Raw genomic sequence first — 25,408 nt, 5'->3', positions numbered from 1 at the left:
TCAACTACAAGAGGAAATTTAAGACCAATATGAAAGCCACATGGGACCATGGGGGGGGGGGCTAAAAAAAAGCAGCTCTTGCAGACATTCTCTTTCCAAGTAAGGTTTGTACCATCCTCACATGAAAAATATTCTCTTTATGCTCTTAGAACCCTTTATTGGAATTCCGTATTTAGCTTAAAACAGCATAATTGGGCTCCGAGACATTGCTAAGTTCATTCTCTACCTTATTATTTTTAAAATATATTGACAGCTGGGTATGATGGTGTACACCTGTGAGTTCAGCACTTCTGAGGCAGGAGGATAATAAACTGAGATCTGCTCAGAACAGAGAGTGTATTTCCAACATGAAGAAGAGTCCCTGGGAGGGCTGAGGGAGAGGCTCAGTGGTAGGCTGCTCGCCTGGCATGTCCGAGGTCTTGGGTTCCTGTTTGGCAATCGTGTCTATAATGATGCCACCAAACCTCACGCTCACACGCGCACCTGCATGCCATGGGGGGGAGGGGAGGCTCTCAAGCTTTTCTGAGTTATGATTCCTAAGTGGACACCCAGGAGATTAGACTCAAAAACTTGTTCACTTAATGGATTGCAGAGACCATTTCAAAAAGGTCTGGAAGTGCTTTCAAAACTTCATCCAAGGAGTCATGAAACCCTAGGCAGGGTATGGTTTGAGGGAGATGCAATGCTTAGCCGAAGGACAGAACAGTACAGCCTACCAGTGTTAAGTCTTTGTCCTTGAAATACAAGTGCCATTAATTGTCACATATAATATCTCTTTATGACCAGCATGATTATTCTCAAGGGTTTTTTTTTTTTTCTAATTACAAAAAAAAAAAAATACATTAAGTTCCCCTGAAATCGGGTAGTTACTGCTTTTGTTTTATGTGACCACTATATGCACTAGAGGCTGTGCGCAGGCTCGTGGCCAAGGCCTGTGCTGTCACTTACAAGCAGTCGGCGACTCTGGTACATCCTGTGTACTGGGTGTGTCTGTCAGGACAGCTGCTCCAGGGCCTTCTTCAGATGACTGGCTTACATCGCCCATCTTTGAAGCCTTCACAGCCACTTGCAGACTCTCGGCTAAGAAGGAGAAAAACAAAACTAAATCTAAGCCATAAATATACAGAGAGATGGTGTAGTTTACCAGGTGTGTCCAACCTGCAACAGGTGGGCTGTATGTGCCCCAGGCTGTAATGACTAAAACTCGATGCAAAACTGTAAACTTACTTTAAATGTTACGAGATTGTTTCTCGAATTCATCAACCTGATAGAAACTCTGCCACGTGGCTCTCGAGCAGGAACTTTGTAGACGACAATTTGTTGCAACACAAAGATTGGATGTTGTGATCAACCAAGAGCTGATAAATCACATTTGATCAGCAACTGTTATTATACAACCCAGAGAACTAGAATTTGGTTTTACTTTTCTTTTATTTTTTTTTCCTCCTAAAAGAGAGCTTCCGATAGACGACGCTGGGCTCAAACACCCTATGCACCCTATGGTGACCCTGAACTTGACCCTCCTGCCTTTACCTCGAAAGTGCTGGGATTCCAGGAGTATGCCACCATGACTGGTTTCTATGACACAATAATTGATGCCCAAGGCCCCATACATCTTCAGCAAGTATTGCACTCACTGCACTACGTCCCCAGTCTGCCTTCCTAGTTATGAGTTGTATAAACACATGTTCATTAACACATAAACCTATATCCCCCAAAAGGCTGTGATCTGAAAAAAAAAAAAACTAAAATACTTAACAGCTGGCCACTTACAGAAAAATTACTCAGCCCCGCAGTCTACACCAGTTGATAGCAGCACCCTTTTGCATAGAGGATTTAACATATTTTTAAAATAATCTATTGTATAAAATATTTCAAATGTAACTTTCAGTCACCTAGTATCCTGGAAACCTTCCTGTAATTCTATTAATACGCATGCACTAGTGGGTATTAGGATTTGAAACATTGTTACTAAGATAGTAGCTGTTCCTCAAAGGAGTGTTTCTTCAAACCTGCTTTTAATGGTATACAGTTCCATCTGCTCTCTGGTCTTCTTGGGAAGTACCACTCCCTCAAAAGGAGCCATGTTTACTTACATAAAGGAGTCTCAGCTAGCAGGTGGAATGTGTCCGGGACCTTGTAACCATTTCTAAAGCATCCTCCACACAGTTAAGACCACATTCGGTCAGAGAACGACCCGCCGGGCATCCGCTATTCTCTTGCTATGGTTACTTGATGACTAGTCAAGGGAACTTCGAGGAGAAGGCGGAAAGAGGCAGCTGTGGCCACACAGAGGAGCAGGAGAGCCACAGTCGCTACTGGGACTGGGAAGAAGCTCCTAAAGGGGTGGGCACTGAGCTGACCTGGAAGGGCCGTGGGATTCAAGAAGAGAAGGGAAGGAAAACAGAAGCCCAGCAGAGCAAGGGGGCTTTTCAACCCCGGCAAGAATCTCTGCAGTCAGGTATGGACCAGTGACCCGGTGTGGATTCTCATCTGTGGCCTACACGGTGCCTTCCCAGCTCCTGGAACCAAAGCCAATGGCCTTGCAGCCCCTCATTAGGGAAGATTTGATAAAGAGAAGGAAGCTGAAGCCATTGCTAAGTCTACGAGCAGCGATCTGCTCCATGAAGGAGCATGGATACTGTCAGCCTCCTCCACGTTATTTCCCAGACACGTCCCAAATCTGCCTGCTACTCTGCTTCTGCTACCAATGGCCCTGGCCACCAAATGTGAAGCACACCCACTCCCTCACAAGGACTCTATGATTTTCCACTTCTGCGTATTGTTCTTCACAGCACTCCATACTTACAGTCTGACACACTTATTTCCTTATCTTTGAGATTTCTGAAACATAGGTTCTATGAGACCAAGTATTCTTATTTCATCTGGCTACACCTCGGCACCAGGGCCACCATGCAGGACCTGTCATAGGGACCCTTTAAACTCAGTCTCAGTCCATCAAACCAAATCATTCCCAGAGGCAGCTCACCTTCTCTCAGGGCCGCTGCAAGCAGGGATGCTGCCTGGGGAGGCTCTCCGGGGTCAGGTTTGATGAGCAGATGGGGTTCTAGGTGGACATCCTCAAAGCCACTTAGTTCCCCAAGTTCAGCGTAGATATGCAGCTTTTCTTCCAAATATGTGCAAATCTGTTGGTCTTGGTGACTGAGTATTTCTGTGGAGAAGTACTCACCATAAGAGGTTATCGTGAGCCCGGCTACGGACTTAATGCGCAAATCACATTAGGAGGACAAGGCGGCACGATTTGGTAAGCAGTCTGGTCCAGCACTTTTGTTGGGTGGTAGAGACCCAGATTCAAATTCTGATGCCTTCCCTTTGTGACTGCGACCTGTGACTGCAAGTGACTTAACATCTCTCCCATCCTGCACCGCCCTTGATAAATAAATGTACCTTCCCCAAATTCTGGAAAGCCTTGCAAAGCTATGTTGTTGTTGTTGTTGTTGTTTGTGGTGATGTCTTTCTATTAAGACTGAATACCCAGCTCAGGAAAGAGAATTGAGGCAGCCCTCTCTGGAGCAGGTGAAGGCTCCCAGGGGTGAAGAGCACAGGGCTGAGAAGTCTCAGTCTTCTCTGTCTTGGTCAAAGTCAAAGCTGGTTTACGGATCTGCTTCTAAACATCTAGTTTCTATGACCATCTCTGCATGCATTAATTTTCCTGTGTTCCAGGAGTCTTAAAGCCTAGAGACCCACAGGAGCATCAAATCCAGAGAGTCCCTGCTTCGTTTAGTTAAAGGAGCAGACAAGAAATTTTTACTAACCTTCCTGAGTGACTCTAACATAAGAGTCTGGAGTTGAGAATTAGTAAGATAAATCACACTCATTGGCTTCACAGTGCCTCTGGTCCTGCCTGTTGAACTCCTGGTCTAGTCATACAAGCTTGGCATGGCTGAAACTCCATTGTTCACCAGCACCATATGGCCCACAGTTATTGCCTCGTGTGTGTCTACATGAATTTGCATGAGTATCTGAGTCACTTGTACCAGGGCTGTTGAATGTGGTTTTGGTGAAGGTGTGGACCTTGGATACACACAGTTAACCAGTGCCATCACCTTCACTAATGGCATCATGATTACCCTGTCACTCAAGGCCACAGCCAGAGCTGCACACACACCTTGACATTGCTGAATCTTGGCCACTCTAGCTTCAGCTTTCCGCCTTTCCTCATCCGATTCGCTCGTCCTTCCTCCTTCTTCCTCTGGACAACTTGAAAAGACAACAGTCAAGGCATCACTGAAACCAGTTTCAAGGATGTCTAAGCTTATTAGAAAAACCTGGAAACTTAGCAAGAGAACTAGCCACAAAGGCAAAAACAAAACAAAACAAAACAACAACAACAACAACAAACCCGAACAAAGAGAACGCATTGCTCCTCCTGGCCAAGAGATTAGTTTTCTAGAGTACTCACATGCTACAACATAGATACAACGTCTCTAAAGGATGGTTCAAATATCCCAACCCCGGCAACCACCAGTGCAGCAGCAGCAACACTAGCATTATGGCATTCAGTGCAACTAAGATACCAACACTTTTGGTTTTGGATCATTGTGAAATGATGGCTCTAGAATAGAAGGATTGTGGGACACATAGTAGACGGCCATACTGGGTACATGTGGTAGAGATGGGAGTACCTTATAGAATTCCAAGCTCATCCAATTAAATTGGATTAAATTACCAGTAATAAACTAATTAAATTACCAGTAATAATCATAACTCTGTTATCAAAACCATCCTCGCACGAGTAACAAGCCATGCACTGAGTGAGAAGAATGACGTTTGCCAGGCATTTATTTGAATGGTTCCTCAGGCACACGGAGAAACAGAAGACATGGTCCCTGCTCAGAAGGAGCTTCCAGTCTACGGGATCCCACACGCACCGCCGTGTAAAGTATTAACAACTACAGAAGAGAGATGTCAGGCACCAAACAAGTGCCTTAGAAAGTGGGCGTGACAACATCTTAGGTACAGCAGAGAACACCTGGGCCGAAGAACTCTTCATGAAGCCGGTGAGCAGGAGCCACAGCAAAGCACACAGGCAGAGTGGGGAGGCACCGAATGCAGGGAGGGCGTGCAGAGGGCAGAGCTGCAGGTGACATGCTACGGTAGGCAGGGGCAAAGGTCAGGGAGCAGGCAATTCTGGCTGAGGCAAAGTTTTCATGCAGGGGAGATACGGTTAGAACATGTCCCCCAATTGGACAAGGGCATTCCGTAGGTGAAGAGACACACGGTTACCTTTCCACTGCCTGCTGGATCCGCCTCATCCAGTTATTCCGCTCCTCCTTGGAATTGGTGTGGATTTCGTACATCTCGGGGCCGGCTGATGAAGCACTGATCAGAAACATGCCTCTCTCCTCGTTGGCAACTTCTCTAGCAATCAGCTTCTGGAGGGAAATCACGGAAGGCTTCTGGTCCTGCGAGAGGGAAGAGGACGCACAGGTGAAACCACACAGTCTCTAAACTTGGGAGTTGCATGGAATCCAGGAGCCACGGAGAGCAACAGCATTTGGGAACCAACAGAGAGCAGAAAAGATATCACATTAGCTCTCAGCTGGCTATGACAGTGTTTGGCACCAGCAGCTGAAGACAGCACTCAACCTAGGAGCTGGTAGAGGGCATTTCTTACTCAAGCCAACGCAGATGGAGAATGAGAACTGAGTGGAATAATGGTCCTGGAGGTTGGCAGGTTAGAGGCCGAGAAGGTGGCTCAGCGGTTAACAGCAAACGCTACTTTTGCAGAGGGCCTGAGTACATTATAGGTACCCCAGTACCTATAATGGGTCACTCAAAACCACCTGTAACTACAGCTCCAGGAGATACGGTCTCTTCCTTTGGCCACTGCACTATACTTATACCCACACAGAGATGTACAGATTTTTTTTAAAAAAAGTATTTTTTAAGTTTGTGAATTCAAAGGGCAATTTTAAAAAGATCAGAGGGAGAAGAGAAAAATGAAACTACTGTGATTGAAGATGGGATAAAAAAAATGGCATATCTGACGTTACAATAAGATTGTAAAGGATGGGGACCTGGAAGCCATTGGATTTGGCAATAATTAGAAGACCATGATAGAAACAGAACTCTAGGAAATAAGGTTAGCAAATAAAAATGTGGAAATGGGCAGACAAGATCGGAGAGCCCTTAGGCATCACCGGCCTCTTCTGCTCAGGCCTTATAGATCTCAGCTCCAAGACTTCTGCCCCTCTTCATGTAGGTGGTTCTTCCTCACCAACCAGATGAACACTTGGTGAACAGGTCTGGCCTCAACTCATCTTCATATGCCAGACACACTGCCTTGCACAGAATAGGCAATTAATGTCTGCAAAATGGATTGAACATAATTCCATCTGAGGCAAATTGTCAGAAAATCTAGGAGTTGGTGTCCAAGGTATAAGGAAGTAACTTCTACCAGCATTTACCATGGTCTTGCAGCGCCTCCACGCTATGCCTTGGAGCCTCACAGTTGGCAACATTAATAGTCCCCACACCTGGCTCAAGAGCTGTGGTTAAAAGAAGGGCCAAAAGAATGTCTGCAGGATGGGAAGCTACGTGGGAGTATGGAATCTGCTTTGGTCTGCGGTTCCCATCACTGTCAACAGAGCTGGCTGTAGCATGTGGTTTTGTTTCTCCCTTGTGGACTAAGTGAAGCCTTTATCCACAGTTTGCCATTCCATATTCTCCACCAGTGACTCCTCAGTGCTGGCTTGCCTGCCTTCCCAGCATTGCATAGCTATGCAGCATCTGGTGTTATTGGCCACGGCATCTTTGGAGTACTCTTCGTGTTTTTCAGAGCAGTGGGGGGAGGGGAGGAGAGCATGATGGAACAGACTACTGGTCTACCCAGTCTCATGTTTGGCCTCTGGAAATGGAAGGCAAATTGATTTTAAGAAAGATCTTGAATCCTGCCCTCTGTAATAGAGAGGTCCTCTAAGTATTATTAAGATCCCTTTTAGTATTGGAGGTCTATGTTTCAGCTTCCTTTTTCTATATATAAAAATGTGGTATATTAAAATGTAACATGGGGCCGGGCAGTGGTGGTGCACGCCTTTAATCCCAGCACTTGGGAGGCAGAGGCAGGTGGATTTCTGAGTTCGAGGCCAGCCTGGTCTACAAAGTGAGTTCCAGGACAGCCAGGGCTACACAGAGAAACCCTGTCTTGAAAAAACAAAAACAAAACAAAACAAAACAAAAAACAAAAATGTAACATGGGGTTTGAGCTGCTTGATATGAAATGATATGAAATTAGTAGTAGTTGTTAGTGCTCCAGAGAAAGGGTGGTGGTGGCAAGATGTATCAAAAATGAAGGATAAATATAGGGTAGAAAGGAAAATTAATTAAATCAACCAGAAGGCATCAATGGCATGCCTATCATCGTCTATATTAACTATATAAACACTAGTGATAAAAGACTCAACATCTCCAGGAATGAAGGCAATACATCAGCTCTGAACAGATGTCACACTCTGATGATGCAAGGGCCTAATGCAGTCTGCAGGGCGTATTTTGTTTGTATCATAGCATTTTAAAGCCTTTGCTGTTGTGATGGTGTTCATTACCAACATTTGTGGGTAGTAATTTCCACCTTTTAGAACTACTCTAGAGTTGGAGGTGCTTAGTAGAGACAGAAGACTGGACCCTGGAACATATCCTCATGTCATTTATAAACAGCAGCTGTAGCTCAGTAAGCATGATCACTTTGACACTAGACATGCACCCACTAGTTGAGGACAGTTCCCCCTGCTTGCCACTGTCCTAGGAACACTCACTGCCAACTTCACTTACATCCCTGCCCAATCTCTACAGATATCTGGGATGGAAGACCTCTCCTTCTGTTAAAGGGGTCTGGGTAAGGAGAGGCTTCCTCCAGCCCAACTGCTACCTCAACTCCATTGGTACTTGTGATTCCACTGAGGCAGAAAGTCCCCAAGCTTGCTTCCTACTTTAAATTTAACTCACAAACATGTTCATCTTCTCTTTTCTACCGCTTCAGTGTTGAAATTGTCAAGAGAGTCATCCTAGATGCAGTATTCCAGAAAGCAGGTATTCCAGCTTTATTCTAGATCCCATTTCCAGCTAAATGACTTGCTTTTAATTATGTTGGTGCTGGAGAGATGGCTCAGAGGTGAAGAACATTAAATATTTCAGAGTTTGGTTCCTGGCACACATGTCAGGTGGCTCACAAACACCCATAACTCTGGCTCCAGGTGTCGGATACCTTTTTCTGGTCTCTGAGGGTACCTGCACACACACACACACACACACACACACACACACACACACACACACACACACACACACAGAGAGAGAGAACTCTCCTGTAAGGACAGTACTTTCTACTGTTATTGCCTTCAGATCCTTCTGATAGTTTCCAAATTCATCATGTCTTCTATGTACACAAGATAAGGATCTGTTAAGATTTTTTTTTCCCCTCTGGTCAAAGGGAATGAAGAATCTCACCGGTGGGTCCTAGTATAAGGACAAATTTCTAAACATCATAGTGGGAACTAGGAAATTCAGACATGGTAGACTCTGAGCTAATGATTCAATTCCCTTAGACAATCACTAGAGATTTATGAGACAGGGCTGCTCTCAGATAAATGTGATAAGAAAGCATATGCAATAAAAGTAGAATATACTTGATTCTCAAAGGGTAGGAGAATGCCTTCTACCTTTGTGAAGGTATATTCACCTCTTTTCAGGTATTTGTATCTAAAGAAATCTTTTCTATAGTGATATAATGTGAACATTTCTCATCAGCTTGGCCCCCAATATCCTATAGGTTAATTTCAATGATTCCATCTTCCTGGGGTTTCCTCTGTATTCTTCAGAGTTTCCCAGGTACTGGCATGGGAAGGCTAGCAGACAAAGTGGGAAGTGTTAATGAAATCTGTAATAGATAAAGTGCAAATAGGCCAGGGGGACACAGGAGTGTAAGGCTCCATGCTATCCTCTGCTGTAGTCAGCATCAGGGTGCTGATGAGAGGGAGGAAGAAGCCGCTTGGGCCAATCTGCGGAGCACAGGCAGGCTGGAAGCCCCTCCCTCTCACAGCCCATCACTGGTCAGGCATGCCTTTTTTACTTTCTTTGGACAGCAAAGTACACTTTATTAAAACTTTGAATTTTCCAAAAAATTCAATTTTTGGAGTAATAGTGTGCTAAGAGACACAAACAGCCTGTCACTGGATGCATACTAAACCCTTACATGAATACTGTGCTTCAGTTTCTCTCTAGCAGTGCATGATGCCCCATGGCACCAAAAAGGAGTCACCTGTGACATTTCTCCTCCTCTGTACCCTTCAGAGAAAGGCTGTACCAGAGGCTGTATGTGGTATGCTATAAATGACTAGTTTTCAGTGGTAGGCTATAATCCAGTTGTGTGTGAGCAGTGAGAATGAACTACATACCACAAAGGGAGGGGACACAGAAGGACCATAGTCATTAGAAGCAGCTATGGCAGATCTGAGAGTCTTCTTTAAGCCCGAGGCTGGAGTTCAGTGGGAGAACATTTCGTAGTATGCAAAATGTCCTTGGTTCATTCCCTAGCACTAAGAAAAGTGAAAAAAAAAATGCTCTCCTCTAGGAACCGTGGTATTCTCTTGTTTGGAAGAAGGGGCAGCTTATAGATGAGGCTAGTGAATGGTGTAGCAAGAGGACCATCTGGCAGAAAAAGAGAGCAAGATGCTGGAAATGACCTTCGCCCATCACTGATAGCTCCGTTGCCAGAGCTAAGCCCAGGTAGACAGACAGCAGGGAGGCACTCGGGGCCCTGTGAGCAGTGTCTGTCCACCATCAATGGTGGACGACTGCAATATTTTCAATTGATTAAACTGCCTGCTGAACCAGTTATGAAATCCGCTGTAGCAGTGGGAATATAGTATGGGCATATTCTTGCCAAGCAACATTCTTTTTTTTTTTTTTTAATTAGGAACATTGGGCTTTGTTGAAGGATATACAGCACTCACTAGTATAAAAAAGTGCATTGCATGGTCATATACTTACAACAGCTGCAAAGATGTATTTCTGGTCTTTTTCTTGTAAGAAGAGCAGCACGTCAGTTAGTAGCAGAGCCAGGATGTCTGCAAAGACAGAAACACAGCAGCATTAAGGAAGGGAACCGCAGCCTCGGTGGCTTTACCAGCTACTTTAATTTCATGATTGACATTTAAATCTGTTTAACAAAAATGAAAGACTTTCTGTGAAACTTTTACTTTAAAAAAAAAACCTTTTATTAGGATAGCTAAGATCTATCATAGGTAAAATGTATAGAAATCTGTGTGTGTATTTTTTTTAATGTGACACTATAGGTAAACTATAGGATTGTAATAAGAGGTGAATCTCTAGAAAATGTTTAAGAGCCCAATTTTCAAAATGAAAGAAAAAATCCTACATAAAAAGGCCCCGAGATGGAAAGGTGATATATGTGTGCAATCCCGAGACTTGGGAGGCTGAGGCCAGAGGGTCATGAGTTTGAGGCCAGCCTGAGTTACATAACAAGACCTGGTGTCAGCAAGCGCCCAAGCCTCCCCTCTATGAAAGAAGTCCTAAGAGAATGGAACACGCCCTTGCCTTTAGGAGGAAATGTAGCTAGTTAAAAGTGCGAGGGAGCGCTGGGCATGTTGGTGGCACACGCCTTTAGTCCCAGCACTCGGGAGGCAGAGGCAGGTCGATCTCTGCAAGTTCAAGGCCAGCCTGGTCTACAGAGTGAGTTCCAGGACAGCCAGGGCTACACAGAGAAAAAACCCTGTAAGGTAGCAGCTTCCTCCACATCAAGAGATAGAGCCAAACCTGCTCTAAGTCTGAGTGACACTGGGTTTCTTTACTTCCCTTGGAAACTTTTCAAGAACTATGCCTACTCCTATGACCACTGCATACCCTAATCCAAACAAGCGATTCTATTCGGTGGGCAAAAAGCAACGGTGTGACTTGCACTGAATAGATTTTCAACCCAACACTGCACACTGCTCATCAGCATAGACCTCTGTGTGGATTTCCATCAAAGCCTCTGTTATTTAGAGTTCACCCTCTGGTGCACAAAGACCGTCAAGCAACTATAGTGGAGCAAATCTTCCCTCTCCTCCTTGCCTAAGGGTGTGAAGGAGATGAAGGGAGCTGGAGGCAGGCAAGGCCCTTTAGAGGCTGTGGTGGACACGGAACAGGCAAACCTTTAAGCTTGACCTTCGAGCCCTGACCAATGAAATCAGAGTCTTGAGAAGGAGACTGGAGCTCAAATCAGGTTTTCAGGTCCCAGATGCATAAGAAAACCCAGGACAGACAAGGCGATAGCTAGAGTGCTAAGACCTGGAGAAACCTAAATGAACAGTCCCGGACCCGAAGCAAACTAACAGAGTCAAGTTGAAGTCTGTTAGCAAATTGTACCACTGAGGAAGAGCAGCTATAATAGAATAATTCCTTCCTCTGCTCCCTTCCCCTGGTGCCTGTGTACAGGTAAATGTGTCGTGTTAATAACACAGATGCTATTTAGAGTTCCCCCATTTTTCCCCTTCATTGTCTGAAAGCCTCAGGCTGTCTTGGCATGCGGCAGGCAGACCCTCTCTGTGTAGAAGTGTGCTTTTCTTGCTTGCACCACATTTAGCGGAAAATTTCTACGCCAACAATGTGCAGAACTCTCAACTCGTTTGGCTTCCAGCCTCACAAGCCTCCATAGTCGTGAAACTACATGTGAAGGGTTCTGCCTGGGACAGCAGGCTCCCGTCAAATGTGTGTGTCACCTCATCACATCTACCTACTGAGCTTCACAACCCAATGTTTCGACTGAAAACGTTGAGGGTCTGTGTACGTGTGCCTGCAAGTCAGGGCCGTTTTTCTCTTTTGAAAGTCTGTCCTGTGTTGAATGAGTAATGAGTAATCTGTAAGAAAGGGGAGGTTGCCTTGGGGAAGCCACGCCCGGTACCTTTGAAGCGGCCTGTAGCGGTTTTCCAGTAGACAAGCCCATCATGCAGGAGAGCCCGTTCCTGGCTCAGCAGTGACTGCTTTCTAAACACGTGGCCATTTTTGAGCTTTGTGTATGTTTTGTTCTCGATTTTATTTAGGATCTCAAGCCATTTTTGGTTCTTCTCGTATTCGTTGACTTTCAGGTCCACAGCTGCGATCATGTCTTTAATTAAGCCGAGAGCTTTGCACAGGTCCCGGTGCTCTTCAGTCCTTTCTGCATGAAGGAAAAAAAGAAAGGCAAAGGATAATAATCCAGAATACGGAGAGTGGTTACTCTTTTTAAGGTTTTAAATGTAACAAAGACGCCCTGAGAAAGACGTTGGATTAAGTTCAAATACTTAAATGGCTCTCAGCATCACCACCAAGAAGCAGTGCAATAGAAAAGATTTGCATTAGTAGGCATGCATTAGCTGACAATAAGGTGTCTGTCTTCCTAAGTCCAGGGATAAGTCTGCAGCAGTACAACAGCTTATCTTCATTGTCTACTGACTGGATTTAGAATTAGCCAGGAAGTGTGCCTCAGGGCATTTCTGTGAGAGGTCCTAGAGCTGCTTCCCTTAGGAGAGCAACACTGCATGGCCTCCCGAGCCAGACTGAACAAAAGGGGAGAAGCAAGCAGACAGAGGCCATCTTTCTTTCTCTTTCTCTTTCTCTTTCTCTTTCTCTTTCTCTTTCTCTCTCTCTCTCTCTCTCTCTCTCTCTCTCTCTCTCTCTCTCTCTCTCTTTCTCTTTCTCTTTCTCTCTTTCTTCTTTCTTTCTTTCTTTCCTTCCTTCTCTCTCTCTCTCTTTCTCCCTCCCTCCCTCTCTCTCTCCCTCCCTCTCTCTCAGCTTCTCATCTGCAGATACAAATGTATCCACCTGCCTCATGCCCCTACTGCCATGCTTTCCCTGTCATGACAGACTGTATCCCCTCAGACTGTGAGACAAGTTAACCCTTTCTTCTTGAAGCTCCTTCTTATCTGGTATTTTGTCACAGCAAGAAAAAAGTAGCATATATTATATGCTATCCATCTATCTATCTATCTATCCATATATGTATATATGTGTAATATAATTATAGTATATTATATAATAAATATATAAATATAAATAAATATATATTATATGTAATATAAGCAGAGGCTATGTTTGGTGTAACCTGGGCACTCCTCCCTTCTTAGAAACAGGAAAGTTACCCCATGATGTATTTCTAACAACTGAAGCCAGCTGTGGGGCCAAGCTCATGTCCTCTGAAATGGAGCCACAGGGTGATTTAAATGGCCCAAGACTCATTTGTCTTCTGGGTTCTTAAAAAAACAAAACAAAACAAAATTATTCAAAACTATATTAGCATAAAATTGAGGATCTTAAAGTTATAATTAAAATGTTCTTGACCTATCATTTTTTTTCTTCTGATCTTGAGAGTAAAGAAAAATATTTGAGGTCCCAGGCACTGTGCCTCACAGAAGTCAGCCAGGCTTATGCATACAGAACAGACTGTAGCTCCAGTTACTCTTTAAACCAACGGCCACTTCTCTCACCTCCAGACTGTCTTAAGAAAAAGGTCTGGAGGAGTTCCAGAGAATGGGTTCTGGAAACGGCAGATGCAAGGGAATCTGGCTACTTTGGGGGGATTTGATGATAAAGATCAGCTAGTTGATATTTGCTCAGGGGCCTGAGCCTGAAGAGCGAAGAGGAAGGGAGGAAGAGGGAAGGAAAACCAGAAAAGTGGCAGAGAAGCCAAAGGCTCTCCGGAGGCTCCAGCTGAAGAAACACGTGTTTAGAGAGAGCAGTGAGGAGCAGCAGGATCGGTCCTCCAGAGTCTCAGTGAGGAGCAGCAGGATCGGTCCTCCAGAGTCTCCTCCTTTGGAGGTTTCCAGTGCACACACAGATGCTGGGAGCATTATCACAACACCCACAGAGCACACCCGATCCCCATAGTTCAAAGGGGATCGCTGTCTTCCAAAGAACACACCTCACTCCTTGACAGTGCCTTTCTCTTCTTTATAAGGAAATTTACTTATAAAGAAACTATTTCAAAACTAGGGAAGAAAAGTGAAGTTGAATCACCAGATGACCCAGAGAAGGTTCAAAGTCTTACAGATGATTCTCTCCCAATGATTCACAACCCAAGTGTAACAGCACCAGCCTCCGTGGGGGTCTTTTCAAATGCCCCCCCACACACACCTCCACTCACACCCACTGACTCAGAATCTGCATGTAGACACACCCCCTGGTGAAGGACAGATAGTGAGGTTGAGGACCGCTCCCATTAAAGGTCGTGTGAACCGATGGCCAAGGCTCCGGGAGGCTCCAGGACTGACCTTTGGCAATGCCTGCTCGGAGGAGGGGGCATCTGTCTGCTATCTCGATGACTCTGCCAAGACGTCACAGATGCAGCTCCCACTGTTAAGGGGAGCAGATCACTGTTGCTATCTAGTCTACCAAGAACTTGGCATGGGAGTGAATCCTGGAGTGAGACTAATTGACTAACATTATCTGACACAGTTTAGTTCCTGGGATATCGTAGAACCTTAAGAAAATCCGCACAATACAAAATGAAAAGCCCTATTGTTTTTTTTATTCATTCTCTTGCTGAGAGCAAAATCTATGCTGCTATCTCCAAACGCTATTTTTATATTCTCTCATGCATTAAGTTCTAAAGAAGCATGAAAAAGTGGCAGAAGGAAAGGACCAAGTTCTGCAAGTTCTCTGATCATCACACATATGCCACGCATACTACTTCCCCGCCACAGAATAAACGGGATTAAAAATAAAGTAATTTCCCCAAAAGAGTTCCAACTCAAAGGCTTTAAAAGCTTGCTCACAGGGAGAGCATTTGTGAGTGGAGGAACTCAGCACTCAAGGCTCTTCGGGACCCCTCAGTTGTGACTAAAACTCACAAGACAGAGAAAGGTCCCAGAAGCAATCTCTCACCCTTGGTGTACTGCAGGATCCTCTCCACCAAGACCGGGTACTTTGTGATGCGCTGGGTAACTAGCAGGATACACTCCGGAATTCCTCGGCGGCGAGCCAACAGGTTGCTATTTCGGATCTTGAAAAGTATATACATTTTTATACACACCACTCACCATTAATTAAAATGTACACATAACCATTGAATTTTTTACTTTTGACTTAACCACTATAGTTGAGGTGGGAAAACATTTCAAGACATGCTGATCTGCAGTACCGCTAATTCCCAAATGAGCAAACACGGGGTTCAGGAGTAGGCTTTTGAACAATGGAAATCTGAGCATGCCCACTATCTGCTTTGCTAACACGTCTCCCTCCACCTTTGCTGTCACACACTGTGGCACTTAAAGTCCCTTCTCACAGAGCAATCCTTTTCTTAAACATTTCAAAAATATTCTCTAAGTCTTCAAGGCTCATTGCACATATCTATGAAAGAAACCAGAGGAGAATCTGGTAGAACTCACAAAATGACAGATAAAAAGGTAGGAACCCAGAAGGTTGGAGACATTTCTTCCATTGAATAAAAGTGAAAGGTGGGGGAAGAAGGGAGGAAGAGAATTCTACTAAAAGGCGGTTTTAGAGACATGACCTCCACAGGCATCAGTGGACCTTGGTCAGGTCCTGGCTTACCTATACAGTTTCAAGAAAACAACAGTGAAAACTGACGATATCAGAAAATGACTGGTAGTTTAAGTGTGCTGATGTTACCATGATATGTTAAAAGATAAAGTGCTCAGAAAGACACAGATGGAACTATCTGATGTCATGGCCTTGGTTTAAATGAATTCACTCTGAAGCAAATCCATGGGGTAAGCAGATTCTCTCTTTGCTTTGGCTTAGATTTTTCTGATACACAACTTGTCAGGGTATGAGACCACTTCCCTGAATGTTGCCAATATTCTCAGAAGCCTGGAGAACATGGCCTTACAAATACAAGACAGCAAATGAAATTGTCTGGGAGAAATATTTTACTACCATCTAGACTTCCCATCTGCGCTATGAGCCCACCATTTCCTCTCCTTCCCCCGAGAAATAGAACTGAGATATGAAACATGCTTATATCATTAAGACGCAAACATGAACTATTGCCACACACTGGCCTCCTGCTCTGCAATGGGCTTGAATAGCGCTTACTTACCTTAATAAAATTCTGAAACTTCTTGTTCTGCTGCAGCTCTTTAAAGAGACTCATGGCTTCTTTGTGATGGCTGCAGAATTCTCCATAGATCCTCTTCATTTTGCTTGCATTTTCCTCTGAAAACTGAGAACATTTCCATAATGGTTTATAAATGCAGCCATTAGGTTCGTCGAGAAAAGAACACATAGTTTTTTGTGTATTTCAAAGCACCATAGATTTCCCAAATACGATCACGCTCCTTCCCCCAGGGCACTTCTTAAATTAAAATAAAAGCAAATGATTAAGTAGAAAGGGCCAGCCTAACAGGATCACATTGTACGAAACAAACGATCAAGCAGCCAGATGAAAACATCCAATGCTTTAATGTTTGCTCTGTTTTTTTTTTTTTTTTTTTATGCAGCTTCATTATTAAAAACTCGTAGTCGTAGAACTGTTTACACTGAATGCCTGACCTCGCGGGTGATCATTAGCCATGATGAGAACAGAGAATAACCAACATGCTAATTTATTAACTGTGGGGAGAAGGAAAGCTGTGGGCTGACTGTTTACATCAGCCTGACCTAGGGGGATCTTTATAGAATTCAGAGACATAGGGCAGTGTTGGGAGGGCTGGCTACATAATTTAGCTGTGAGGTTTTTTTCTTAAGACCATGATCATTCTACACAGTCTGTCCACAAGCAAGGTCACTGCAACAGACAGCCTCTCTAGAAAAGGATTTAGAATGCCTTCCACCATCTTTGGACTCTTCTCCTCTGCTCCGTTTTATCTGTGTTGAGGAGATGATCTGAAGATAGTATGTCTGAAGAGATGATGCTTAAACGACAGTTGCTAAAATAAAGTCCAACAAAGCACTTGTATAAAAACTACACAATATTGAGAGCTCAAAACTCTAAATGACTAGAGGCTGGAGAGATGGCTTAGCAGTTTAAAATACCTGCTACTCTTGCAGAAGACTGAGATTCATTTCCCAGGACCCACAGGGAAACTCACAACTTTCTATAACTACAGTTCCAGGGGATCGGATGCCCTCTTCTGACCTTTGCTGGTACCAGGAATAAAAGTAGTTCACAGACATAAGCAGGCAAAACACACATGTGCATATAAGGTTTAAACGTTTTGAAAAATCTAAACGAATACAAAGCTTTATCAAGATTACTACACAGTTCCCATTTTCAAGCCAGAATTGAAAGATATAGACACAGGACTCTGTAGAACAGAGTAGAACCCCCCCCCCCCACACACACACACACAAGTGATTTCTGGCAAAGGCACAAATTCCAGCTCATTGGGGGCAGGGGACGAGAACTGCCTTTCTATAATTGTACAAAAACAGAAGAGAAGAGAAACACAAGTGAATCTCAACCTTATAAAACTCATTAAAAAAAACCGACTAGAAAATCCATAAAATGCATTTTTAGATTTTATTCCAACAAAGTCAAAACCTGGGTTTGTACCTAAACATGGCAAGTTGATTGGTAATGGGTATTAACTAGAAGTAATGAGATGTCTTCCTGTAAGTGAGCAATGTAGAAACGCAGGGTACATCCACAGCATCGAATACTCTTTACTAGGAAAAAAGAATTAACTACTGGACAGATATAACCACTGATATGATTAAAAGAATTGTGTCAATTCCCTAAAGACTATATACTATGTATTTCCATTTATAAAATGTTTTTTGAAAAAATAACAGAAATAAAGAGTTTCCAGGACTTAACAGAGGAGTTGGGAGTGGTGCAAGAGGGAAGTAGGAAGCCCTGTGACAAGATCATTGTCCTGATAGTATGGAGATTAGCATGCTGACCCTGGTGTTAAAGCTTTGTTACAACTGGAGGAGTGACAATGCAAGCAATTAAAATTCTACCTAGCAAATCTCAGATCTTAGCTCGTTCCTATGGAAACCACGGAGAGGCAGAACACTGAGCCTCATTTTTTTTTAAAAACAATTTTTGGGTAAGCTTTTTGTCCCTGAAGCTAAAATGAAAGAACCTTGGACCATATCCACCATTTCCCACCCACACAAGAGTCTCTGCTGACTCCGTGCCAGCACACCTCACCCCAGCCTTCTGAAGCATGTATCCAGTTAAACCCTAGGATGCACCAAGTCTGCCTTCCTACACCCTGAAACACCTGTCTGCTCCTTTGTTCCCTTGAAACCCAGCCCCTCAACCACTGGCTAAGAACAGTGCGAGAGGAATAGTCAGGAACTCTAGCCACATGCCACACTGGCCATACCAACAAGGGACAGGAACCCAGAAAAGTTCATCCATTTCCCAAAAGGGAAATCTATGCTTTAACCCTTGGGCTGCTGGGCCCAGGTCCAGTGATGCCGATGACCCGACTGTTGTCCCTGCTTCAGCCACACAAAATTAAACACGGAACTGATAAAGACACACGTTTCCACTAAATATGAAAAAACAATAATCTAAGAACAAAACCGGTTTCAATGATCAGAGTTCAAGAAGGGTCAAATTGTGATTATTTATAGCAGGAAAGAGAAATTCAGATAACTTCAGATGACAGAATTAAAACCTTCCATTTTGGCTTTGAATGCTCTCTGCATCCTGACAATTTTATTTAAACTATGTTGCAAAGTCCCTCATGCCACCCTGTTTCAGGTGGGTGTCAGAAAGAGAACCGGGCTCAGACTGTAAGCTATAAAGCAGATCTCTCTCTGGTTAAAAGTTTCTACTAACACAGACCTTCCCATTGTTAGATCTGTAAGAGTGGTTACCAGGCAACATGCCCCACATTTGTGTATGCATTGAAAATGCTGTATTTAATTCCATCTATGCCATCAGTGAACCAACTTTTCTATCTTTCACATACAAACCAACAGCTTATCTCCATGGCTGCCTTGGGTAGAGTGGGAACATTTCAAATACTGTAATTCTTAGAGAAGGTGACACTTCAACATCTACCTAGGAAACTCCATGCTAAAACAATAAGCTGATGCTACACCTGGCGTCTCTGTCTCTCTCTCTGTCTCTCTGTCTCTGTCTCTGTCTCTCTCTCTCACATCAATCATTCAACAAATACTCCAAGTCTAAGAATCCATAGATCCACTGTAGGCGCTGGAATATGTTAATAAACAAATGAGAAGAACTCTTTTGTTCCAGGATTCACAACCTCCAGACAGTAAAGGCTTTCTTGCAGTTTGCAAGGCAGGTCCTGAGCCATACACAGGAGATAGTCATTGGCGGTTAGAAGCCCTCTGACATCTGTTATGCAGCCAGGATCCACCAACACCCAATAAAAGAAAGCCCCTGGCCCCTACCTAGCAACTGTAATAAAATCACTTCTGTGGCCTCCCTTCCCCCCAGCCTGGAACCTGCCTGCTCAAGGGTGTAGCTACCGGCTCATTCGTCCTGCCACGCCTACCTACTGCTGGAACCTGCCTTTGCTGCCTGGAGGCACACACGTGTTCGTCCTGCTACTGGACCCTGAGTTACTTGGCGGGAAGTTGGGTTCCCTCCCCCTTCCTTTATAAACTGAGTGTCTGGAATTAATAAAATTGAGTCTTGATCAGAATGTTTGTTGTCTTGACTCCATTGTTTCTTCCGCCCCGTCTAGTTTCCTCTCTTTTCAGCCTGAACTGCCTTTCTCAGTGAACCATTCGTGTTGTGGACTGCGGGCGGGCCGCAACAGTTGGCGCCAGAACTGGGACCTGAAGAATGGCAGAGAGATGCTAAGAGAAACGACTGCTGTGTGGAGCTCCACAAGAAAGGAAAGGATCTTCGTATCGGAGGAGCATCGGAGCAACGGACAGGTACACATGCTAGCGCTAGCCCAAAAAAAAAATTTTCAGTTTTGTAAAGTGTTGCTGAGGATGCGGTAGGATACGAATCAAGTTTGAACCAGTGCTGACCCAACACTGTTTCTGCTTGGGGTCAGTAGTTCGTTAATCGGAACTAGATACGGAGACAGGCGGTGTGCCGCAGTTTTTTAGAAAACTGCTTAGGTGGAAGAAGGAAGGGTTCAAAGTCATGGATCAGGCGGTTGTTTTTAGTTTTCAGGAGTTGCTTAAGGAAAAAGGAGTAAGGCTTGAAGTACAATTAGTAAGAAATTTTTTAGATAAGATAGATAGCTGTTGTCCATGGTTCAAAGAAGAAGAAACGATAGATTGTGGAACCTGGGAGAAAGTTGGTGAGGCCCTGAAGCGAGTTAGAGTTTGAGATTAAGCTTCAGAGGCTGAGTCTCTTAAGATATTTCTAGTTTAGATAATGATTAATGTGGTTCCTATCCTAAATAGTAAAATTTAAGATAAGATATAAAGCAATGCCTCTTTATTAAAGCATTAAAGCTTGCTTTAATAGGTATTCATAGGTATTAATTGATATCCAAACTTCGTAATATGATAATAATGCTTCTAATATTGATTTTAACAGTGATAAATTGTTTTAAACATAGGTTTTGCTTTCCCAAAGTTGTAGGTATTATCCTAACCTTGCACAAAAACTTAAAAATTATGGTTAAAACTGCCATTGTTCCATTGACTGCAGCTTGCAGTTTGATTGCAAATTTAAGATTAATGCTCAGATTAAAAAGTATTTTACCTTTGAGTCAATACAGGGCTCCGGGCAGTCCCAGAGCAGCTTGTTGCCTTTTCTTTTGTTTTGCAAACAATGCCTAAAAAAGTTTTTCCCTGTGTTCAAGAAAATGTCTTTTTAACAGTGTTACAGATCTATTCAGATGTTTAAAATAATGCTTAAATTCAAAGATTTTTGCTTCTAGTAAACTGGTAATCACTAGAAAATTTTGCCTCTACGTATGGCTAATATAGCTTTACATTATGTAAGAAAAATGTTTATTGTTTCTGCTTCTTTACAAGAAGCCAAAAGTTTTAATCTTTCAGTATATATTGTTTCCTAAGTGGAAAGTATTTTATTAACTAATGCTTCTCAAGGGAAGTTTACCTTAAATCCTTGCTTGTCATTTTTCCAGTTTAGACTAGCTTCTAGCCTTTTAACTTTATGGCAATAGTACATCAGAGACTGCATATTCAGACTTAGTAAAATAAGTCATTTAATAGAGTCATAATGATTTTTCACTCTTCTTCAGTATGACCAGCCATTCTAACTCAATCTTAGACTGGTCTAATATTCAGTTCAATTATTAGAGATTCCTATATTCTAAATTACCTAGCAAAGTTAATTCAGAGCATTTCCCCCAAGGTCACCAAAGGCTCATCTTGCCTTTACCTTATTTGTCCTAAACTTTTTGCAAACTGACATTAAAGGTCAGTCTGCAGCGGAACGCCACTGGCACCCAGTTACTTCTAATTCTTATGCATTGGTAAAATGGAAGGACGCCCTGACTAATAAATAGAAGGGTCCAGATCCAGTTCTAATCTGGGGAAGAGGCTCGGTTTGTGTTTTTTCACGAGATAAAGATGAAGCACGGTGGCTACTAGAGAGATTAATTCGTCAGGTAAACACAGATTCTGTCTCTTCTCGTAAGTATCATTCTAAAGACTAAAATTCCTCTTGTGCTGGGAGTGGAAGCTCTCAGAAAAACTGTTTTCCTCTGAGCCAATTCCCCTACAAGAGGCCAGAGATTAACTTTAGCTTTACAATTTGCATCTAAATAAAGTACCTTGACTTCTCCGAACAGAAAATTTACATTGCTACACTCTCATTGTTTAGAATTCTTCCTTCTCTCAAGCAGGTCAATCTACATTCTCCGGCACCCCTACGAACAAACAGGTGGTACTGCTAATCTCCCTTCCAAGGACATCCCAGCATGTGGCTTTTCAGTCTAAGAGAAGATCTAGATTTACCAGGAGAGCTAAGGAAGTAGAAATTTCATATATATTTACAAAGATTAGTTCTTATTTTGATAGAGATAGGCTTAGTCCCTTAGCTGGCCTCTGGCTTTTCACCCTTGCTGTTACTGCAAGGTGTCCTTAGTTCCTCAGGCTACTGGGAATAACAGGGATGAAGAGGAAAGACTTTCAGCTCCTATTTTAACCAAAATTAGTGATGTTAATACTGACATAATTCTTATCTTGGCCTTGCTAAATCTGAGGTTGACAAGTCTCATATAGAGACCTCGCAATAACTCAGAATTGTGATACTGATTCATAATCATTTGAATACAGTATGGGTACCGCTTGGCGCAGGAGATTACTGCGGAGGAAAGGTCCAGTTTGACCGTTTCTGAGTTCCCTGTGCGACACACCTGATTTGAAGGAGGTTGGTATCTGACTCCAGCTAAAAACCAAAAATACTTAAGGCTCTGCCTCCCCTCCCCAAAAGATACCAAGAGCCACAGATGTGAGTTGTTACAATGCTCACGAGAGGAATCAGGTCAATGTCCACCCAAGTCAAGGTTAAAGGCCCACTCATCTATGGATGAAAAGAATCATTTGATCACCTCTGTTAAGCATTGCCTATTTAAACTTAATTAATAGGGGGGAGAGAGGTTGGAGACCTTGCTGTCGTAAGGGCAAGCCCTTCACTGCCTCCCACCCAAAAAAATAAAAAAGCCAATTGGCCTTGTACTAGGAGCCAGCCAGTCTTCACCCCTTCTCCCTGTTCCCCTGCCTGTCACCCAAAATTGCAGAGGATTATCAGCTCAGTGTTATTCTAAAATCGTTTAGTTAAACTCAGCCAGGGTTCCAACGCCCTACTTAAAATGCAAACAGGTAGCTACCTATTCAACACTAATTAGCATTATAAAGTCAGAGCCTACAGCCCAGCGCTGCTATTCAGTCAGTGCTTTAAAGACAGTCTTAGCCAGATACAGTTTACCATTAGAAAAGTTAGGGAATCCCACGGAAACAAGTTTTTTCTTTAGCCCTAAAAAACTCAGGCAGAACTATTGAACATAGATAATTTTTCTGCCTCAGGCCACCCCCTTCTTTTTTATTTTTGTTTTGTTATCTAATGGGGGGAAATGTGGCCTCCCTTCCCCCCAGCCTGGAACCTGCCTGCTCAAGGGTGGAGCTACCGGCTCATTCGTCCTGCCACGCCTACCTACTGCTGGAACCTGCCTTTGCTGCCTGGAGGCACACACGTGTTCGTCCTGCTACTGGACCCTGAGTTACTTGGTGGGAAGTTGGGTTCCCTCCCCCTTCCTTTATAAACTGAGTGTCTGGAATTAATAAAATTGAGTCTTGATCAGAATGTTTGTTGTCTTGACTCCATTGTTTCTTCCGCCCCGTCTAGTTTCCTCTCTTTTCAGCCTGAACTGCCTTTCTCAGTGAACCGTTCGTGTTGTGGACTGTGGGCGGGCCGCAACACACTTCTATTTCTCCAAGGGATCTTAATCAATAAAGAGTCTGCAAAGGAAAGCTGTAGAGAGGGCTAAGAGATTAAGAACACTTGTTACTCTTGCAGGGGACTTGGGTTTCTTTACCAGCACCCATATGGTAGCTCACAACCATCTGTAACTCCAGTGCCAGGGGATCTGATACTGCGCTCTATCTTCTGTGGGCAGCAGTCATGCACAAAGTGCACAGACATGCATTCAGACAAAACACTCATTCTTACAAAATGAATAAATCTAAAAAGGGAGTTCTGCCTGGCTCAACACCCTTCTTACCTGTTGTACCAGAATGTCCCCAATTTGGTTGATCACAAAGTTCCTGTCACTGCCAGCGCAGGACTCCTGCCTGCGTTCCTTCATGCTGAAGAAGAAGTGCCTGTGAGTCTCCAGCAGCTCATCTAAGCAGGGGAAGATCTTGTCCACCGTGCTGTGGTCCAGCTGCAGCTCCTCCTTCATGCCCTTCCTGAAGACCTCAGACATGATGAGCAGAGTCTGGATGTGGTGGACCTCTGTCTGCATCAGCTCTGAAACATGCGAGCACATGCATGATGCAGCTGGAACGTGGGTGTGCAGCCTTTCCTATGTGACTACAAACAATCAAGCACAGATACTGAAAGGAATTCAGAATCACAGCTTGTATTTGCCTAGTCCCTAACAAGTCACCTTTTGCAGACCAGACTGATATAAGATACTAAAGAGTAGCAAGTATCTGGTCCTTTTGTATCATTTCATAATCCACCATGAAATCCACTTCCTACATATACAAATTCAGTTGTTGCATGAGCTACAAAAACTTACATAATATCAATTAATAAAAATATTGATCTGTCATGAGCAAGCAAACAGACAAAAAGCAACTCGATTTTACACTACCCAAGCAAGACTGAAGGAATGTTCTAGACAAATAGGACCACCATTTTTTGCCAAAATAAAAGTCAGTGCTGATTAACATTTTATGTACACTCCAAATATTAATTGTTCAGAGATTAGAAGCAGGCCCACATGAAAGCCAAGTACAGCAGCTAAGAATCAAATGTTTCCCAAAGCTTCGACTCTCATGCCAAAGCTGTATAAAATATAACAACTTCGTAGGGAGAAGTTTTTTTTCCTTGCTTTTTTGCATTGAGTACATGCCAGTTGAGTACACTCACAGTAATGCCTGGTGAAATGACGTAAACTAAATGTGACAAAGTCTCCCAAGGCTTTATACTAGTAGATTCTTTCTGTCACAGGATCATTTCCAAGATTGAGTTTTCTTCAGAGGAAAATATACATACATATGTTATACATATATGGAATATAGCATTCTATATAAAGTATAAAGGCTAAATTCTTATTTTATATATATTATATGCACATAAAATATCATACATATATGAAAAAGTCTTTAAATGTTTTCAAGGTCAAAAATGGGCAAAGGATTTTAATAAGTATTACTTCAAAAACATAAACAAATGGCCACTAAGTAACCAAAAAGCTGTTCAGTAGGGCTTGAGATAAAATGTAGTGGTAGGATTGTCTCTAAGGCGTTTGCCATAGTTTGGAGTTAGATTATTACCCACTCCCACTGTTACCACGACGTCCACCCCACCCCTACCCTCATCATCCCCCCACTCCCCGTCCAAATTCAGTATCCCTGGTGGGGAAATGCAAACCAAAAACAAAATCCACAGCCTGTCACACATACCAAGCTAATCATAATAAGAAAAGGTGGACAATAAGCAGGTGTGGCTGAAGGGGGCGGGGTGATTAGAGCCACCTACATTGGCAAGGGATGTAAGATGCTGCAGTCGCCTTCGGAAACAGTCTGTGATCACCCCAAGATTTAAAATGAAGTCACCATGACTCCAAAGAAAAGGAAGAAACAACATAACATGTCCATCTATTGATGACTAGATAAACATAATGAGACATTAGTTGGCTATAAAAGAGAATGGTTTGTATATATTTTTAGTAAGATGATCCTTATAAATATGTAAAGTCTCCCTCCCCACCCCCCACACACACACTGTGAGGCAAAGGACAGAAAGTAGAGTAGTGGCTGCCCAAATTCAGAGGAAGAAAGAGAAATGGAAACCAGC

The 25,408-nt window shown here is 43.3% G+C and overlaps 1 protein-coding gene across 3 annotated transcripts in view; it reads right to left on the bottom strand.

Moving 5' to 3' along the window:
• Positions 1–25,408, bottom strand: part of Arhgef28 (Rho guanine nucleotide exchange factor 28) — a 307,219-nt gene that overhangs the window by 47,680 nt on the left and 234,131 nt on the right. For all 3 annotated transcript variants that reach the window (XM_029468326.2, XM_021180313.3, XM_029468327.2), the window contains 9 exons: positions 23,604–23,851; positions 16,058–16,180; positions 14,881–14,998; positions 11,924–12,178; positions 10,012–10,088; positions 5,248–5,426; positions 4,130–4,221; positions 2,990–3,172; positions 949–1,080 (listed from right to left, as the gene is read on the bottom strand). In XM_029468326.2, the coding sequence (XP_029324186.1) occupies positions 949–1,080; positions 2,990–3,172; positions 4,130–4,221; positions 5,248–5,426; positions 10,012–10,088; positions 11,924–12,178; positions 14,881–14,998; positions 16,058–16,180; positions 23,604–23,851 (1,407 nt within the window). The remainder of the gene's footprint in view (positions 1–948; positions 1,081–2,989; positions 3,173–4,129; positions 4,222–5,247; positions 5,427–10,011; positions 10,089–11,923; positions 12,179–14,880; positions 14,999–16,057; positions 16,181–23,603; positions 23,852–25,408) is intronic.

Source organism: Mus caroli, unplaced genomic scaffold, assembly GCF_978045245.1.
Source record: "Mus caroli unplaced genomic scaffold, Mus_caroli_1 scaffold_15, whole genome shotgun sequence".
Lineage (NCBI taxonomy): Eukaryota > Metazoa > Chordata > Mammalia > Rodentia > Muridae > Mus > Mus caroli.
This window is presented reverse-complemented; position numbering and strand designations above follow the sequence as displayed.